We start from the raw sequence: 20,141 nt of genomic DNA on the forward strand, positions 1-20,141 counted from the left end.
CCCGGTAAATAATTCAGCCCATAATTCAGCGTATTAGAAGAAGACATTGAGAAATGCCGAAGCAGGCCCCCGGAGACTTGACGCTGGGATTTTATGCAGAGGAAGAAATTGGAGGGAACATCATGTTGGCTGGAGGGCCCATCACTCACCAATTTGTTTGTAAACACCAGATTTATGTGCAGTAAAGCAAGTCCCAGGCTAAACTGCTGGGGGGCGTCTCTCTCTCTCTCTGACACACACACACACACACACACACACACACACACACACACACACACACAATCACCTCCAGCATGTTTCCGAAAGAATTACAAGAAAATCTCCACATTGCTGGCATTCCAAAGTCTCCAGTTTACCAGCAGAGAATTAACAGCGTCTCACATCAGAGGCCGGAGGGCGAACACAAGCTGATGAGAGAACTACTGTATTTACTGTAAGCATCAGGTCGGCTGTGGAGAGAGACTTCTGTTTGTCTACGCTGCGTCTTTTCTAGTTTTGCCCAGAGATCACTTTGCCCACTCTTACATTTCAGACCGTTTCAATTTAGCAATCAGCTGGGAGGAAATGAAACAGGCAGTGACTTACTGTCGATACGCGGCCCACAAGTAAAGATGACAAATGGAAAGGATTAAATCAAGCGGGTCTCGGGAAGGCGACGGTATGAGAGAAAAGGACTTTCGGGAGGCCTTTAAATTATTCTAACAACTCCATCAAGCGGATCCCAGCAGTAAGCATACTTCATAGATGAGTGCATTTGCTGATTGTGGCCACAAGAAAAAAAAAAAAAGAGACTGCACACTGTATCTGTGTGTAATTAAACCGTTGTCCCAGATGCACACTCAGAAGACCGTTGTGAGTGCAGGATTTCTATTAAGCAGGTGATTCCAATTCGTCTAAAGAGTGTTTGGGGACCGGCGGCATCAGACCGGAGGAAATGAATCGGAGCTGTGTAAGCACGGGGCATTTACTGCCACTGAAGGGCTTTTAGATGACTCTTGAAGAAAGTGAAGGAGCCCCGGGTTACACTTGTTGGGAATAAATCTGTCTCATCTGCAGGCTCGCTGCTCCGGAGGTCACCGCAAGGTTTCCGGGGAGCACGAGGAGGCGACGGAGAGAAGGTAGCTCATTACCTGATGGCGCAGAAGCCAAAGGGCTTGTGTTAACCAGGCGGTAACATCCGGTTCAGAAAGGTGAAGCCAAGGCTGAAGCGCCTTAAACTTGCATTCTCTCTGCTGGCCATCAGGGGGCGACTCCTAATTGAAGAAAGAAGTCTGATTACATGGAAGTCTATGAGAAAATGACCCTACTTCTCACTTGATGTTTTATCTCAGTAAACATTGTAAACCTGAGTTTATGGTCTTAATCTCTAGTTTCAAGTCTTCTTCAATCCAGCATGATGTTCAATTAGAAAATTATGGTCCGTTTGGACTCACAGAGGCCATAAAGCAGGGGATGATTTGGGGTGGGGCTACCTTGTGATTGACAGGTCACTACCACAATGCAATTAGCTACTTTAGCACTTAACTGTAAAGTTGACCTTGATTTATGAAGCTAACTTTGTCAATAGCTTCTTAACAGAATCCAGATGGATCCAGATCCAGTAAGCTTGCTGGTCTTCTGCTTGTGTTCATCAGATCCAACAGTCGCTCCTCCACAGTCCAAATATGGTCACTTCCTTGACTGGTTGAAAAAAATCCAAGATGTTGACAACCAAAATGCTGAACTTGAGGCTCCAAAACCGTAGTCCAGAAACTAATGTGAGATGTCACCATGACAACGCCCGTCTCTGGTGTTCAACAAAATGCTGCCAAAGACTAAAAGTAAACAAGGACACAGAAACGTGATGCTATTGCAAAGCTTTTATTGAAGAAAGAAAACAAAAACACCAGTTGACTACATGCCCCTTCCAAAGATCAAGAACAGATGAGGAACGACAGAGGGTCAAGCTCTTCACGGCGAGCTTCACACTCGACACCATTTAGGACTCTGCAGCTGCTGCGTTTCAGCGCCGGCTGATGGAAACATCTACCGAGTTGGTTGATTTACTTTGGTAAAGACAAGTAAACATGGCAACATCATTGAGTGAGACTGAGCTTCAATACTGCTCAGCCAAAGGCACTTTTACAAACACGGGTAGAACAAAGACAGCAGACAACACAAAGACACCGAACAAATAAAAAAATCATTACGCTTTCCTTTAAACTTGTAGCATCAAGCTTCATGTCAGATATGTTCCCTCAAAGGGTGTGATGTGTCCACAGACTGCCCAAACATATACTGTTTACAACAACAAACACTGTAAACAGGAGAGTTCAGCTGTAATGCACTCTGTGACCAACAGGGAACGCTTTGTAGAAAACACCTGCTAATAAGCCAATATTAAAACAATACTTAAAAAAACTTCATCTAAATAATTTAAAACCAGAAAAAAACAGTATTAGTTTCATATGTTTGCTGTTTACTGCGAAGTTTCAGCTTAAAACGCCATTATTTCATATATTTAGCCTCTTAGACAGATGGTCCACTACGTCCACCAGCTAGCTGCTAATGTCGCGTGTTGGTTATTCTCTGTGTGTTATAAATGACTTTTAAACTGCATTGCTTTTCCAACACTTTCTGCAACCGCTGGACATTTTCACATGTTGATGTTTGTATCGTATGTTTGCTTCCTCACACTGTCGCCAATCAGGCTGAGCGACACCAGAGTGATGGAGCTGAGCAGCGGTCAGCTGAGAGCAGCAGCAAATGTTCCTACTTCATATTGCTGCAGCGTTGCAGTGACGTGTTTTCCTGGAGAGTAAAACCAGAGGTGGATCTGAAGAATGGAGACCTTTTTGGCTTCAGAAAACACGAAAGCTAAGCTAGTGGGCTTGTTTTGTTTTTAGAGACGATTGGCTATGATAAACACCTGGACTACAATGTCAAAACTACTTTTTACTTGGCTGTTTTCTTTGTAATCTCTGCCTGTTTCTCTGCCTTTGAAATCTTCATCAACAGATGTAGTTTCAACCAGCCAGCAGGTCAGCAGACCCTGCTTCACTGTTCACACACAGAGATACTAAATTAGCTGAACATTTCTGAAACCCACCTAGCAACAGATGTGACATAATGTGTTTTTCCTCCTGTGTTGCTTAACAACCAGTAATCAGGTGGCTGACTGAGTCAAATGTCAAATGGCTGATGGGTATGGACCTAATGGAGCTGATGTGATATGTGTTAGTAGTAGAGATAAAAGGAAGAGTAGATGTCTTCTGTCACTAGGAAGACACAGTTTCATCTACTTTTAACAACTGCTTATAAAAAATAAACCATGTTTTCATGACACTATTCAGACAGTCCAGTCTTTCAGACACAGTTAGTGCACTTGTAGGTTACTAAGTTTCACTTAACTGTGAAGGTCTTGTTGTCTTTTGCATGTGACCGAGGAACTGCGCTCCAAATATTGATGGAAAACTTCCCGAGGACATGGAGTTTAGGTGGCCTAACCTTGTGGAGGATCCGCAGTGCAGAACTTCCACTGTGTTTTAGGGACTACTAAATACTCCTTGGCATTTTATAAATGTTCGCGCCGTGGCAAAAGTCGGATGTTCATGAATGAATGGGCTTATTAGCAGTTATTTACAATCCATTACCCTGTTTGAAACAAAGCCACAGTCAACCAGACCACAAAGACTGTCATGTAACCAGACAGAGTGGTCACAGTAGATACAGTATATTTGTTGGTACAATCACTTTCTGGCACAAACCAGTCCTCAATGTGGAAAAACAGTGAGTTATCTGAAAATAATTCATGTTCTTTATGGATCCATCCACATCAGGGAAATACTGTAAACCAATACAACTAAGAAATAAGCAGACCAGTAGCCGTTAGCTACTCTGTCATTGCTGTTTAAAGGTACCCTGTGGAGTTTTCCTGTAAAAATATTTAACACCAAAATGGAAACGTAATTCATTTCCTTTCTCAATAAACATTCATAAAGCCGATTGTTTATGTAATTTAAATGGTGCAACCTTTCCCTCCATATTTGCGAGCTTGTCTTCTCTTCACTGCTTTTGCAGACACGTCGCCTCTTTGCACTGTTATGGCACAGAATGTCAATAAATCCAATAATGTGAAACCGGCTGCAAAACGTGTCACCAACATGCGCTGTGATGCCTATAGCCATGGACAGATTATGATACAGTGGGCCATCGGACACGTAGACCCCCCCAACCACACACAAAACCTTTTTAAAGTCTTTGTTATCAAGTTGAGTTTGTGGCTATTTTGTGGCTGTATAAAGTTTTACTTACAGTCCCTTCATATACTAACCAGGCGACAACCTCTGGTTATGAAAAGTGAGGCCAATGCTGGAGTGCCTCAAACTTGCATTCTCTTTGCTGGCCATCAGGGGGCGACTCCTCTGATTGCAAAAAGAAGTCTGAGTGAATGTAATTCATTATCTCAGTAAACATTGTAAACATGAGATTATGGTCTCAATCTCTAGTTTCAAGTCTTCTTCAATCCAACATGAAGTTCATTTCATAAATGATGGTCTATTAAGCATCAAACCGACCATAAAGCGGAATGCTTTCGGGCGGGGCTACCAGGTGATTGACAGGTCCGGACCAAAGCAAGTAGCTACTAAGATGACTTTACATCACCAGAGGTCAGATGGAGCCAGATGCAGTTAGGACGGCCATAATGCCGAACCCGAGGCCTAAAGCCAGAGTCTACAAACCAGTGGGTGACATCACCATGACTACGTCCACTTCTCATATCCAGTCTATGATATTTAGAAGCCACCTATCACCTTCCTACTCTGACCAGGCTGGCCAATCAGGTTCTAGGGGAGGTCCTACCTGTAGCCCCACCTCTGCAGATCAACCATGTGCTGGTGCAAGACATACTAGCATTGTTCTAGCGCGAAGAGAAGCCAGAAACTCCACAGTTTACCTTTAACTCACCATCATGTCATTGATCTAGTGATCATACTGAAGTAACTACCAAATGAAATCACTGGTCAACTGACTGATTCTTGGATGGAACAAATAATACAATTAATAATTCTTGGGAAATTCTCGTGGTCCCTTCTTCACCCATCAACTTTAAACAGACAGTAAATATAACAGACAAGTGTCACTGGTACAATCAATACTGACATACAGCACAGTGACACACAAAGTCACTCAGTACCAACAGCATTGTTTGGATTAAAGGATCACTATAAGGACACTTGTGCTTGAATCTGTACAGGTAAAATATTTCCTTATTCATAAAAATTTCTTATATAAAGTGTCGATGAAATTAACATAAAAAAATTGCATAGCCATCTAATCCATTGTCTCTAGCAGACTGCTTACAGTATAATCACTAATCTAATCTACGTCATTGTAAATGAGAGAAAGAGTTACATATTTATCTGCTCAAAAACAATATAATTAAAGGCAAATGATGTGCCATGATTGTACTGCTCAGGCCAACAGAAAATTATCTATCGTTTACATAAAAGCAACTTGGACTGGAAAGTACAAAGAACATGTGTTAAAAAGGGAGTTGCATTCAACAGCTGCCTATTGAGGATTTTCTTTGACACGGGGAACTATCTGTGCTTCCTGTGGTCCCGATCAATAGCATGCCAGTACGGTTTCATATAGTTGCATACAGAAAAAGTGCACAGTAAATATGGCAGCTTCAGGTCAATTCTTTGGTGTTGAGTTCTGCAGAACTGTTTTGCACTAATGAGTCAGTGTGTGATGTCATCCCTACTCGTGTACCGTCTGTGGATTTGCACTAAAGAATAGAAAGAAGGTGGTCACCAACACACTGTGTGCTCATGCTTATTCTAAGTAGTGATGCAGTCAGACACGTTCTCCATTTTAGAATAAAAGCAAGAAACATGCCCACCCTGACTAGAAGGCATCGATGATCATGATATGAGATAATAAACACCGACCATGACATATAATGTAACTGTTAACTGATGGATTTGGAGCGATTTTTAAGAAATAGTTTGACATTTTGAGAAATGCTAATTTATTTTCTTGTGGACAGTTTGATGAGAAGCTTGATATCTGTACGGCCAACAGATCATAGCTACATCTTAAGTTCAGCTTAGCATAAAGACTGGAAACAAGGGGAAACTACTAGCCTGGCTCTGTAACGAAAACACATCTCTAAAGCCCTCTAACTTATATATAAATATTAAATCTGTACAAAAACAGAAGTTTAAAAGTGTACGTCACTTTTTCTTGGCCAGAAGTCGCCTGTAACCTTGGTGACACGGCAAATGACATGTGTCATGTTAATTAGTGATCTTTTAACAAAAGAGTTGGGTGGATTTTTAAAAACTTGGACGGAGCAAAGCATGTTGTTTACAGTTTTTATGCTAAGCTAAGCTAGTCATAGCTACACATTTAGGGTACTGAAATAATAATAATAATAACACTATTTTTAACAAGGTTATATGAAATGTATCAGACTTCTCATCTAACTATTAATAAGAAAGTGTATGAATGGATTTCCCAAAATGTTGAAGTATTCCTTTAAGAAGACAGCAACAAACACACAGCCTGTTCTGCTGTGATGGTACCGAGTCAAGATACATGTATGCAGGTGAACATGTGATGCTATTACTTGTTACTGAAAGTGAATATATATCTATATATGTATGTATGTATGTATGTATATATAGAGAGTGTTGCGGAGGAATGCAAGCTTCTGTGGATCGGTATGATTGCGAGAGAGAGAGCGATAGAGAGAGATATATAGAGAGATAGATAGATAGAGAGAAAGATGGATAGAGATAGAGAGAGGCAGATAGAGAGAGAGCGAGAGCGTTGGGTTATCACAGTGGAAGTGACCGGGCAGCGGCCTGTTCAGAGGTCAGTCGTGGCCTTGGCGGTGAGATCCTGGATGCGGCTGGTGTTACAGTTTTTGCAGAGGACGTGTCCGTCCAGAGGGTAGCAGCCCTGGTTGTCCCCCTCTGAGAGCAGAGAGCCACAGTCCTGCAGGAAACAGATACTCCGTGAGTCCACAAACAGGACAGAGTGATTAGCAACGCACCCTGAATGAGACAGTTATTGGTGTTTAAAAGCTCAGTGTGGAGCAACGGGAGACTCTCAGCAGCCAGTGTGTTGGTTTTCCACCAGCTGCTGAGTCTGGAGGGCCAACAACTGGTTAGAGTCGCACAAAAGATCCCTTTCTCTAAACGGCCATGGCTCTGAACGGTGCTGGTCATCGTCCCAACAACACTAGCAGAGTCATATTCTTCTCTCCAGCTGATTATTTGCATCAGTGTCAGCAACGGGCCGATCACACACGTGTCATCTGCAAAACATAGCTTTCCTATGGCGTGTTTATTATTTTCTAGAAGGCATATTGATCCCCAGTAGCTCTGCTCTGATTGGTTCAGTCCGACTGAGTCTCAACTATCAATAATAAGATCACCAAGACCACCTGAGTGATGGTTGTAATGGTCTCTGTTGCTGTGCTCTACGATGCTTACTTGCCCGGAGAAGATCTCTGGAATGGAAATGTTTCCCTGTTCAAGTCTTCAGTTTGCCCTCTTCTTACAGGGTAATAACCACACACACACACACCCCACACACACACCCCACACACACACACACACACACACACACACACACACACACACACACACACACACACACACACACACACACACACCCCACACACACACACACACACACACACACCACACACACACACACCACACACACACACACAGACATACCACCACACTACACACACACACACACACCCCACACACACACACACGCACACACACACACACACACACATACCACCACACTACACACACACACACACACCCCACACACACACACACACACACACCCCACACACACACACACACCACACACACACACACACACACACACACACACACACACACACACACACACACACACACACACACTGAGAATTACAACTCCATCTACTCTTGTCTCCCTGGTGACAAAATTCTTCTCTTGCTGAGCCCCTTCAGCTGAACTAATCTGCTTTGCTTTCCTTTGACCTTTACGTCTGCCAAATGCTCTGTGTACACTCACACTAGCACGGCTCTTTGACAATGTGACACGTTACTTCTCTTTTAGCCGGGCACGTAATGTCTCAGCGCTGCTTATCAGCCGGTGAGCGGCGGCTGACAGATTGGTTACTATGTAAGTCTATGAACTTTGCAGAGAGGAGACGGAAAGCTATTTGGAGGCAGGTAAGAGAAGAATAATTCAGTCTGGCTGGAAAGGTAACTCGGGGATGGGTATGCACGCTTCATGCCATAATGACTGTCACCTGGAGCTGTACACATAAACGACACGCTAATTATAGAGCTAACATAGCAGAGGAGATACATACCTCACAGCGGTAACACTGCACGTGGAAGTCGCGGTCCAGGGCCACAATACGGACGGTCTCCTCCTGGCCCGGGGCCGGCATTATCGGCTCGGAGCACACACAGCAGCGGGGAGCAAACTTCCTGTGAAGCACAACCACGAGTCATCAGCTGAGATCAAATCAGCTGAGATCAAGAGCAAATATCACCTCCATCATGCAGTTAAAATTAATTGTAATAATTTTAACTTTTAACACACTCACAATTATCTTCATTATCGATTAACCAGCCTGATGTGTTTTTGATTTGATCAATATTTGTTTGGTTTATCAAAAAAAGTGAAATATTCCCACGAAAGCCCGAGCTGACACGTTCAAACTGCTTGACTTGTCCGGCCAATGAAGATATTTAAAAGAAAGCCCTTATAAAGGAGCTGGAACAAGGTGATGTTGGTCATTATTATATTATATATTATTATTATATTAAATTCTGTTTGACTGATCTAGCATTTTTCAGTTAATGACCAAAAAGGGAAATTGTTTTAATTAAATAATTGTAAGAAATGATCCAGTTATTAGCAATAAATAAAGTAGATCTGAAAATAAATAAATAAATAAAATCCCTTTCTTCTTCTTTGCTCAGCTAATGACGGGTTCCCAGCTCTGGGAGCAGCTGATCATCTACCAAATTGTTTCAGTTCTTCACACAAAAGTGAAAATAGTAAATATAACAAAACCAGTAGTGCTTTCACATGACACACTGAACAAAAAACGTCAAAGGCACAGCTTGTGCATTATTTCCACAGTTTAATTATTTATTCACTCACCCATTGAGGTGGCCCTAAAAGCTAAATTTGCCCGTCTCTGAAATATTTCACATAAATATATTATAATATTTGAGGAAATGCTAAAAATAGTCGGACTTTGACAGCCACACTTTCAAGCGTTCATATCGGTAACAGTGGAACTGCCCTGAGTCTGTCCAACAATAGGATCATTGAGGATCTGAAAAGCACGCCGAGGTTTCAGGTCCTGTCAGGTGACTGAAGGCCGCTGGACGTTTCTATTTCTGGTGCTGACTGAATGCCTGGGAATCAGAAAGGGAAGGGGATGTGTGGCTTCAGGACTCCATGGCCTTACAGTATTAGCCAGAAAAAAAGCTCGGGCCCCGGCGTGACTATTCCTCGACACAAAGGACGGCGCTGTTGAGGTCACACTTGTCATGTGGCATTAAACAACGGCTCAGTGCAGCTACTCCGCGGAGCAGAAGCTGTGCACTCACACCAAGAGCCAGCTGTTTACTTTTGTTTCCCTTCTGGTCACTGAGTAAAGGACCGTTTCTGGTAAGGTGGTGGTTATGCAATCACTGGAGTGTGACACAATGACAGGAATTTCCAATTAAATTCATGTCTGCACTTGCATCTCATAAGGTCATTGGGCTTGTTACATTGCCTGCAATATTTCCCAAAAAAGAAGCACGAAGATCTCTGATGATGCTTAAATATGCTGCAGCTGAATTTGTCAGGTCAGAACAGGATTTTAAAGCAGCGTTAGCTGATTTTTAGCCACTTGGGGCAATAGAACCAGCTGTAAACTCGACACATTATAGAGTTTTTATGCCGGAAGTGTTGAGCCATGTTTACACCAAACGCAACGCACTACTCTTTCTACACTTTGTTGTTCTGACATTTTTGTCCTGAGCAGGAAGTGTGCGTTGGGTTCAGAGCTGTCTGAATCAAGCGATAATTATTGGTGAGTTACTACGCGTGACCCATTTCCCACTACACTTATTCATTTGATGTATTACTGATATGAAAATATTGATTTGTGCAGCTTTAAAATAACATTGGACGTGTGGAGTACTAGTTTGTGTCAAACAGTAAGTTGTATCACAAAACCAAAACAATAAGCCGAATAACGTTACTGAAGGTGTAGTATGGATCCATTTAAGAGCTGAGGGGACCGGCAGAGATTGGTGTTAATTCTCTATGTGCACACATTACATGAAGTCCTTTGAGCCATTGTTGATGCAAAAATATTGTTTTTTTTTACTAAATCAGCAACTACATACTTGTGAAAGTCCTCGATGCAGTGGATGTGGTTGGAAGCGTCCACGGTGAAAGGGATGCCGTCCAGGCTGCGGTGGCACACCACGCAGGTGAAGCAGTGAGGGTGGTAGGCTTTCCCCGTGGCCCTCAGGATGCGCTCCATGATGGGCTTACTGCAGATGGTGCAGGTCTCAAGGGTGTTCTGTAGACGCACAAACACACAGACACCCACATGATTACACAACAAACCTGATGATGAATGTGGGCCTATTGCATCTTTTCAAAAGGCTCTTGTTTGCAGACAGATTTAACTAGACTGAACATCTTTGCAAAGTTTATCAGCATTATTTCCAGTTTCTCCGTCTTCCAGCTCCCTGTTGCCAGTGTTGCACTCCAGGTCTCTCTCACTCGCGTCCATGCAACAAATAAATCCACACTCAGTCAGGACCTTTTGCTCGGCTGTCCTCAAATGCCTCTGAAGCTGAAGGAATCTGATTAGCGCTGCTCTCGAAACACAAACACGGTCATTTTTCAGCCGCCCTCACCCACACTTCATCCTCCCATATGCAAGAGTGTGAGCAGTAAATATTTCCACTTTGTGATGACTGCAGGTTTTCTGCAGCCAGGCAACTGGGCAGGCAGCCCGCGGGGGGACGTGGCAGCCGCCTGCCTCTGACTTATCTGTGGCATCTCTCTTCTTAATATCTGCCGGGAGACGCCATTTGTTATTTCAATATTTCATAAATAATGACTGCCTCTCTAAACAGCAATGCAATTACTAGGGATGGATATATCATGTGAGGGTGATCAATGGAGGGCCTGATGTGGCAGTGTGGGAGCTGATGGGCCCCCCTGTCGCTGCTTCTTGCTCAGGCATTTCCTGGATCTCTGGGTCTCTCTGCCCCCTCTCTCCCCCCTCTCTCTCTGCGCTTGGCTGGGCTGAAGAGTGCACGGTTCAGCTGTTCCAATTGGCTCCCACTGTAGTAGCGAGCTGCCTCAGTGTTTCCAAACAAAGCTCGGGGTGTGTAGCAACACTGCGCTGCGTCATCGGCTTGCCTCCCAGATGCACCGCTGGGCCCTGCCGTTTAAAATGACACTTGTGTGACCGCTCGGCCGAGGTAAACTCCCAACCGTCCCCGGTCCGGCTGCGGAGCACGTGCAGTGACATTTATAGTCCATACGCTAATGAGCAAAGCAGCTTTACAGGATGAGCTTCGCTCAATCTTCAATGCAAAAATGACGAGACTCCATGTGGTGTCTGACTTTTGCGTCTCACAACGTGGTGTGTCATCGGAGGGGACGAGGGCGGCAGAGGAGAGCAGCTCCTGTTTGACTCAAGGCTGTAAGAAAAAAGGTGGTTTGAAAAATGTCCGTTTCTTCAAAGCACTCCTGGAGAGGCATTATTTCATGAAAAGCAATGTGTGCAGACAAGCCCCGCATTCTTATTTGTCTTCTTTTTTTTATTTCCCCCTCTAAGACGGTAATAGAAATAAACATTATTCCCAGGGCAACATTTGTGTATAAACAATGTCCATATTGCAATCCTGCTCGATCCTGGAAGTGGAATGAAGCCTTTAATGAGCTCGCTGCACTGAGCCCTTGAGGTTTGCCTCACACACGCACACGGAGACAGAGAGCGGTGGAGGTAGAGGGGGGAGAGAGGGAGACAGGGAGGGAGGGAGAATATATTTGCAACCTGAGAATGTGAGTAAGATACCAGGGCCAAGTAGCACTAAACCATCCTCAACTCTTCCTCATCTGTCTGCATTCCTACTTACTTATTCTCATCTGCCCTTCACGTGGGAATACCTTGCCCTTGTTTAGCTTAACTAGAGCATATGATTTCACAGCACACAGTTCCTCCGGGCCATTGTAATGAGTACAGTACTCAAAAGACAAAATTCCTCTCTTTCTCTCCGACGGTAAGATTCTATGACCTCAATTCATTCATTCTGCTCAGGCTCCGTTGTTTTTTATCCACTAGTGACTGCTTTTATTTGGTGTTGGGTAACATTGAGCAGGCCTGTTACACAAAAGTGAATCTGATGTCAATACGGAAAAGGCACATGACTTCTGGTCTGTGACACAGATGGTTTAGAAAATTTGGTAAATCACTTCCTGCCCTCTCCGTCAGACATCCGTCAGGCCCTCTGCAGTTTGCCACTAGAGGGCTGTATATGTCTGCAGATGTCCGGGTTTTTGCTCTTCCCCTGACTAAATGTGATGTATTCAAGCATATGTATTCTTTTTTCCCCCTCTCCCTCATACATTTCTCTAAGTGTTTGCCCAGAAGGCTAAACAAATGTCTAGGCAGATGAGGTAAAGTGAATTTAGGTCAGGCAGCCTCTTGCTGAACTGAGGGGTGAGTGGAGTGCGTTCAAGTCAATCCTGGCTCCTGTTTTTCTTCACGGTGAGCCGTTAGCTTTTGCTAAAAAGTGATATCATGGTCTCACACCAATTACACTGATGCCCCGCACAGCCCCGGCTCAGCTTCCCACTGTTTAGCAACGGGCTCCCAAACAACGTTTGACACAGCTGTCTGTTGGAATGAAGAGTGTGATGGCAAACAAAGCATGTAACGGGGAGTTAAGAGGTCCCATGTGCTCTGGCCTGAGCGCGAGGCATAGAGTGAGACAGAGAGGCAGACACGGAGTCCAACAACTCACATCATGTGGTGACATTTAGGGTCTTTTATTTAGAGAATGTTCATGGAGCGGGAGAGTTTTATCCAATTAAATGACAATGAGAATGAGTTTTACTCAAGAAAATGTTGTCCTCGACGAAACGCTGCGATAGGAATTAAGGCAACAATGTTTTGATTCATTTGCAGATAATTTTTTCAATTAATTAGGTGTCATCTTTGAATTATATTCAGTTTCCTATCATGCAACGTTTGGACGATTGACTGATTATTCAAAAAGTTGCCAATTCCTGTCATTCGTGATATTTTAAAAACACTACAGCATCAAGTATTATATCAAAACTGTTTAACTACATCATATAAATCAATACCTGCATCAGGGGCCAGTATTTCCAGTATTAAAAGGATCGAGTCTCTGCAGGTAAAACACAGCTGGAACAAAGACATATTTTCCATGTTTGCTGATAAACAGTTGGAAATCTCCTGTGGCACATCGCTAAGTTCAAGCTGTTCGCCGCCTCCTCCGACCGTACAGGACCAACACAAACCCTTACACCTATCTGTTCTAGTTGTTTTTCACATGGCCTCGCCGGGCTGACAGGAGGCAGGCTGGAGTTCAGTGAGACTGCATACGATTTATGACCTGGCACGATGGACTCAGAGTGGGCCAGATTTACAGATGATCTGGTTCAGCGTGTGCGTCCAGACCCTCACAGAATGTGCCGGCCAGTGCCAGGCATGCTGTGTGAATTAACAACAAACTACTGAAGGTAGCTCGCCCATATCTAACTAGAGCGTGTTGGAAGGAAAGGCCTGAGTGCTGCGGCTGCATTTGCTTTCCTCTGTGGTGAATAAGAGACACTGACTTGTGAACTATGAGTCAAATCACTGACCCTCCCACTTCCTGAGGGAAGGTGTCTGCTGACTTAATGAACCTCGACAAGCAGCGTCTCTCTTTTGTTGCTTAAACTTAATACGACTTTGAAGTGGTAAGGAATCAGTCTCAATGTATGCCTGTACATGACCAGTAAACCAGACCATCAACCAGAAGAGTGGCTTTTCCTACATAATGGTGTTAATGCGTGTCATGGGTACGATTCCCCACAAAAGCAGACAAAACGAAGGCAGGGTTTGTCATTGAGTATGTTAGCAGGTTAAGAGGAAGTGGGAGGAGATTCTTTTTCAGATTATTCTATTTTTGATCATTTCATTTTTTATCATTAAATATATTATAAATTGTGATTATTTCGGTCCTCGGTCACACATTTTTCCAAACGCAATGCACGTGATGAAGAATAAATAACAATAAGGCATTCACTTCAATGGAAAACAAAGAGAAAACAACAAACAAAACTAAGCTTATTGTACCTAGCCTTTATACTTAGCATATTCTAATAAGCATCTCATTTACTACTAGGTTCAGGTTATGGCTGATTCTTGGGTAGAGATGAAAGAACAATGACCCGAAGAACAAAGAAGAGAAAAAGGACAGTGACAGAACACGGGGGAAAACAGAAAAGTCAAACATTCAACAGATCAAAGAATTGGGTTATTTGAAGATTGAACAGGGATTCTGAATTGGCCCACTTCCTCCAGTCCTAGACTGGTATGTAATATGTATTTCATTTATGGAATACATTGCCTGACAAGGTTTTATGTCTACATTGACAGCTAAAACGTTGGCCCTGCCCGTAAAAAGTTGGTCCTGCAAAGCATTATGGGATTATGAGCGCCATGCAATGAACAGCGGTTTGTCTAAAGACCTCTGAAGTGAGTAAACCCGTTTATCTGACACTTCTTGTATGTGTAGCATGTTTTGAATACCTGACTACTGACTGCAGGGAACCTCAGTGTGTGAGGCTATGCATCCTGCAAACAGCTGTGTTCAACAATGAAAGATAGTGTTAAACACTAAAACAAATGCATGTGCGAGGCAGATGACTAGAGCACTATGGGTTACGACTTCTTTGAGCACAACGAATTTCTGAGGAACGAGTCGATCACGCTGCAGCTGCCTCCTGGCCCCCGAGAGCAAATGGTAGCCTGGCCTAAAGGAAGGTCGAGAGGGATACAATGAGGAAATACTGCAGAAGTACATGTGCCGGTCATATGCAGGGACTTCCTGGACTCTGTTGGTTGCCTGGCAACCTCAGGGTGATGACACGACTCCAGTAAAACAATGAGCCTGGATAACCCCCAGTAAAAACCCTAACTTATCCATTTTACATTTCAGTTTTTGTACGGCTTTAATAAATGAGAATGAATATGTTAATGAATGAAATTTGGACAGGCTAGCTTTTCCTACCCGTTTCCAGGCTTTATGCTAAGCTAAGGTAACTGCTGGCCATGAATGTTTGACACACATGAAAGTGGCATCAACCTTCACATCAAACTGGGCAAAGTGAAAAAGGTGAAATACTCCTTTAAACATGGTGACTGTCAACAATAAAAACTCATGAACTTCAAACAGCTAGTTTATATTATTTTGATTTAAAGGCATTGCTGTTATTTTGTCCATGCTATGAAAACATTCTGCTGCTGTCTCAATCCCAAAAACCCCACTTAACCTTCACTGAGATACCTAAAATACACAAGACTTTTCGGGGTCCGTGTATTTATTTTAATAACCATCTCTAGTAATGTAACTCTATACTACGGCTGAAAAACACCACTGTGAATGCATGGAACTTGGCTAAAATGCTGTGAACAGCTACAGGACATTTGTGTGGGTCGTCTGCAGTATTATTCAGAGGGCTTTCATGAGGAAGCAGCAGAGTTACCTCACAGCACCAGCTTCAATTTCATGCATATTTAAAAAGCAGATTTGGCTAAACAGCCCGCATGTCAGTGTTTACGGACACAAATGCTGCTGTATGAATATTAATTACGGACACAGTTTCCCAACAAGTAGTTCTGTCAGAGTGATATTTGTCTTAGAATAACATATTACTGTTATTAGTAATTAGGGAGACACTTTGAGTCAGTTAAATAAGACGTTTGACAAGGTAATAGATAGGATTACTGTGGTTGAGATTAAAGGGAGAAAAACATTTTTTTCCCACATTCTTGAGCCAAATCACAGAGGTCTTGGCTTGCAGAAAATGCCGGAAATCTGCATTGCTTGAGGGAGGTTGGGAGCTCATTTGAATCTCCGCACATTTGCGCAGGGATTGTGGGAGCACCACCCTTCCCTGATCTGTGCTCTGCTCAGGCCGCCGAGGTGGAGAGGGCCGTGTGGAACCGAATGCGCGTTTCCTTTCAGCTGGTCGGGGCTCAGCGATCATGATCCTCACTCCCACCTCATCCTGCGAAGGTTAACAAGTGAGTCACCGATGCCATTTACCCTCCCTGCAGTCCAACTCCCCCAAGACCCCCGACATCCCCAGCCCTTGATATCCAGCTTAACTTCAACGTAACATATCGGTGATTGCTTTCCAGTGGCCGTGGCTGCCTGGCATCCTGACTGTGTCCATCTGTGTGTGAGCATCGGGAGCATAACATGACTTGACTCCTTTACAAAACCCTGTCATTTATAAGCGTGTTATGTAAATCACCCACTCGTATCTTCCCTGCTGTCTGCATGCAGATGACTGAGGTGTGTGTTTACGTGTGGGTGTGAGCGAGCATGCCACGCCATGGAAAGCTTTTCCCCTAATGGTTCAGTAACTCCGAGGATCAGCGACCTTGAAACTCTCAGCTGTATAATTCACAGACGGAGCGTTTGTGACACTCATCTGTGTGCACGCCACTCAGTCAGGAGTTTCCGTGTCTCTGACCTGGATCGGCCCTGCTCCCTCTGAGTGCAGGTCCGCCCTGCTCAGCTCAACCCGGCCTGTCTGCATCATAAATTCCCGGTGGGTTATGGATGACCAGCGTGGTGCGGGGACGGGATGGCATACTGTCAGAGCTGCCCACCCCGATTTGTTTACACGTTAGTTTATGTCTCGACCTGGATGCTTTATGAGCAGCCTTTTCACAGGAGGCTGCAGGTTTCACTTCGTCCACGGGAGAGTCGCAAAAGTCTCAAAAACAACACTCGCGATGTAAACATTCACCCGTTATGCCCCGCTTTGCGGCTTTATTTGTTCACACACGCTGCTTATTTTTTAGCTAAGTGATAATATCAGGCTGCAGCCAACGTGAAGGGACAGGGCCGACACGCAGATCATGCCTCGCTCAGGACTTTCTTTAAAGAATAAAAGGTGGCAGTGGGGGCCCCGATCTCTCTCTCCGGCTCAGGCAAAGTGGCCTGCCTGTCTGCCTCTCCGCCTTAAATTCAGCTCCGCAGCAGAATGTGACCCCTCCGGACTGTGGGCAATGTCTCCTGCTCTGGTTACAGAAAGAAACTGACAAAGACCCCGGCAGTAGTTCTCTGATGCCATGAGCTAGAGTGACATTGTGGTGGGTCAGCACTGGGTCACGGATATTTTTCCCCTGCTCGCTCCTGGGGGGCGGGGGAGGAAATGTGCTTAGACAAAAAACATGAGGAAGGTTTAGAGGGCCCGGTGTTTGGAATCGCTCCCTCCTCTCTTGTCCAAACACTGTATTCTAATAACAACTCATGCTTTTCATTTACTCGCTTGTAATGGATAGGACAGCTGCAGTCCTGCAGTGTGGATCAGTAATAAGAAATAATGACCTGCTTGAGTTTAGTGGGCTCACACCCACAGTACAGTGGAATTATACACACACATAATTGTCTTGGCAAGTCTGGAGACGTACTAAGATGTGAAATCCTATTCATGCAAGTGCTATCTAATTGGCTCACTCCTTTGAGGAATTAGACCAAGTTAATCACGTCTGAATATACAGAACTCAATTAGAACTCTGCAAGCTAATGCAGACAGCCATGAATATTTGATGACGAAGTCAGCAGAAAGCCAAGGCGCTGCATGTTCGTGAGCGCGCCTCAGACGACAAGTCGGACCGGAGTGGGTGTATACCTGCCGCTCCAGCGCGAGCAGCAGCTGTGCGGCGGCTCACAGCGATGCAGAGACGCCAACAGCGAGCTGCAGCGCCACGACGACGAGCATATGGGGGCCCTGAACTCACCACGCTGGCTGCAAGCCTCTGGATCTAACTACCTGGATATCCATCACAGAGACGTGACAGGTGTGTGGGTGACGTGCAGTCATTTCTAATTAGAGCCATATTACTGTTAGGCAGGCAAACTTTGTTTTCCGGTGCTGTTTACATCAGTGACTGGATGTGAGGGGAGCGATCCGACTGTGATTGGATGGATTGTATCGTATATCGCCTCTCTCAATGACAGCCGGGGCTTTAGGGGAGTTCTTGGGGATATCCCATTGTTCAGTCGGAGAGGAGTGTGCTATGATGTGGAGGACATCCGTTACCAGGAGCCCCAATGCAGCTGGCACCATGCCTGTCGCCTCTGGGTGCTGTGCCACCCTCCAAAATGTCCCTTCGTGATATAATGTACGAGTAGTGTACATTTGAACTCACTTGAAAAATTCCATAAACATAACTAGAGCGGTGGTTCCCAACCTTTCTTTGTCAGACCTGCCACACATTTACAGTAGATATAATGTAACATCCGCCCTGTGATAGACTGTCCAGGGTGAACCCCGCCTTCGCCCAATGTCAGCTGGGATCGGCTCCAGCCCCCCGCGACCCTGAATACAGGATCAAGTGGTAGACGATGGATGGATAATGTAACATCCAGGTGGCAACGTCCAGTTCAGAAAAGTGAAGGATGAAGTAACTTAAACCTGCATTCTCTCTACTGGCCAACAGGGGGCGACTCCTCTGGTTGCAAAAAGAAGTCTGATCGCATGGAAGATGCATTTAGAGTCAAATAGACCATAAACTGGGTATGTTTTGGAGTGTGGCTATGTTGTGATTGACAGGTCGCTACACGGCTTCGCTACCAATGATTAGCTGCTACGATGACTTTAACACTTAGCTGAAAAGTTGACCTCAAATTATGGAAGATAACTTTGTTAACAGTTTCACGCCAAACCACCACCACATTCTATTCAGTTCAACCTTAAATCCAGGTGGATATTTCTGCCAAATTTGAAGAAATTCCCTCCAGGTGTTCCTGAGGTATCAGAATATCATGACTACGGACCAGACAGACATAATTATTATCAGTGTGGATAATTCTATTTAAATTAGACTTACCAAACAAACACAAATATACTGTAATCAGACATTTTTCTTGCTGAACACTCCCCAATCTTTCCACATACTACACCTGCTGGCAACCCCCCTGCAAGTGTCCTTTGTTTTTAGTGACAAAAAAAGCTGGTTCAATGCTGCAGAGTACAAAGTAGTCAAAACCCAAACATCATCCCATTCATCTTGTCTCAGGATTTTTCCTGCATAGACTGACAGTTCAAGTTTACCCAAATGACGGAAATCAATTAAATCTTTGGAAACAATGTTTTCTAGTCTCTGAGAATGAGGTGTTTTTTGGCAAGGACTGATCCCATCATCAAAGCTGATTGTATACGAGAAGGAAATGCCAAGTCTCTGTGGGGAGGTGGAGTTTGTTTATACTATATACACCGGAAAACAGGTCCAAAATGTATCTCACATAGTACCTTCTACGAGTTTGTATCCCAAAAGCGAGACGCTGACAAATAACTGTAACAACATTACTTTTGTATTAAAGCTGTTTTACTTTAAATCGTTTTAACATGTGATTTCTGTATCTTCTTGGAAACAAACATGTTTTTCTTTTTCCTACACGCTTAGCAGAAGTAGAATCATTAAAAAGAAACAATTCATACATACAGAAATCAAATGTTTGTGGTCAGGAGAACAAAGTAACTCAAACTCAAACTATGCTTTTAACAAAAGTCTGCAAACGTGGAATATTTTTCTCTACGTGTCTAATTTGCATGTTTTCCGAAAATGCGCCACAGTTGATAAATTGAGTCGCACAGAGAAGGTGCTTTCTTCTTCAAGAGCGCTGATGATAGAAATTCATATTAAGAGTTTGTGCTGCAAAAGTGGGTCTGCATGTGAAAATTAATTACCCCAGAAAGAAGCGGGCTGACAGTTAAGCCATGAAAAAGGCAACATGAATGGGCGAGCGGCGAGGCTGAAATCACCACTTTCCAAGACAGACAAA

General features: G+C 44.0%; 1 protein-coding gene across 6 annotated transcripts in view; it reads right to left on the reverse strand.

The window, feature by feature from the left end:
- Positions 1-1,844: 1,844 nt before the first annotated feature.
- Positions 1,845-20,141, reverse strand: part of lpp (LIM domain containing preferred translocation partner in lipoma) — a 163,431-nt gene continuing 145,134 nt past the window's right edge. For all 6 annotated transcript variants that reach the window (XM_084011284.1, XM_084011280.1, XM_084011279.1 and 3 more), the window contains 3 exons: positions 10,425-10,603; positions 8,378-8,498; positions 1,845-6,987 (listed from right to left, as the gene is read on the reverse strand). In XM_084011284.1, coding sequence (XP_083867410.1) covers positions 6,859-6,987; positions 8,378-8,498; positions 10,425-10,603 — 429 coding nt within the window. In that variant the 3' untranslated portion in view covers positions 1,845-6,858. The remainder of the gene's footprint in view (positions 6,988-8,377; positions 8,499-10,424; positions 10,604-20,141) is intronic.

This window comes from Eutrigla gurnardus, assembly GCF_963514095.1.
Source record: "Eutrigla gurnardus genome assembly, chromosome: 6".
Taxonomy (NCBI): domain Eukaryota; kingdom Metazoa; phylum Chordata; class Actinopteri; order Perciformes; family Triglidae; genus Eutrigla; species Eutrigla gurnardus.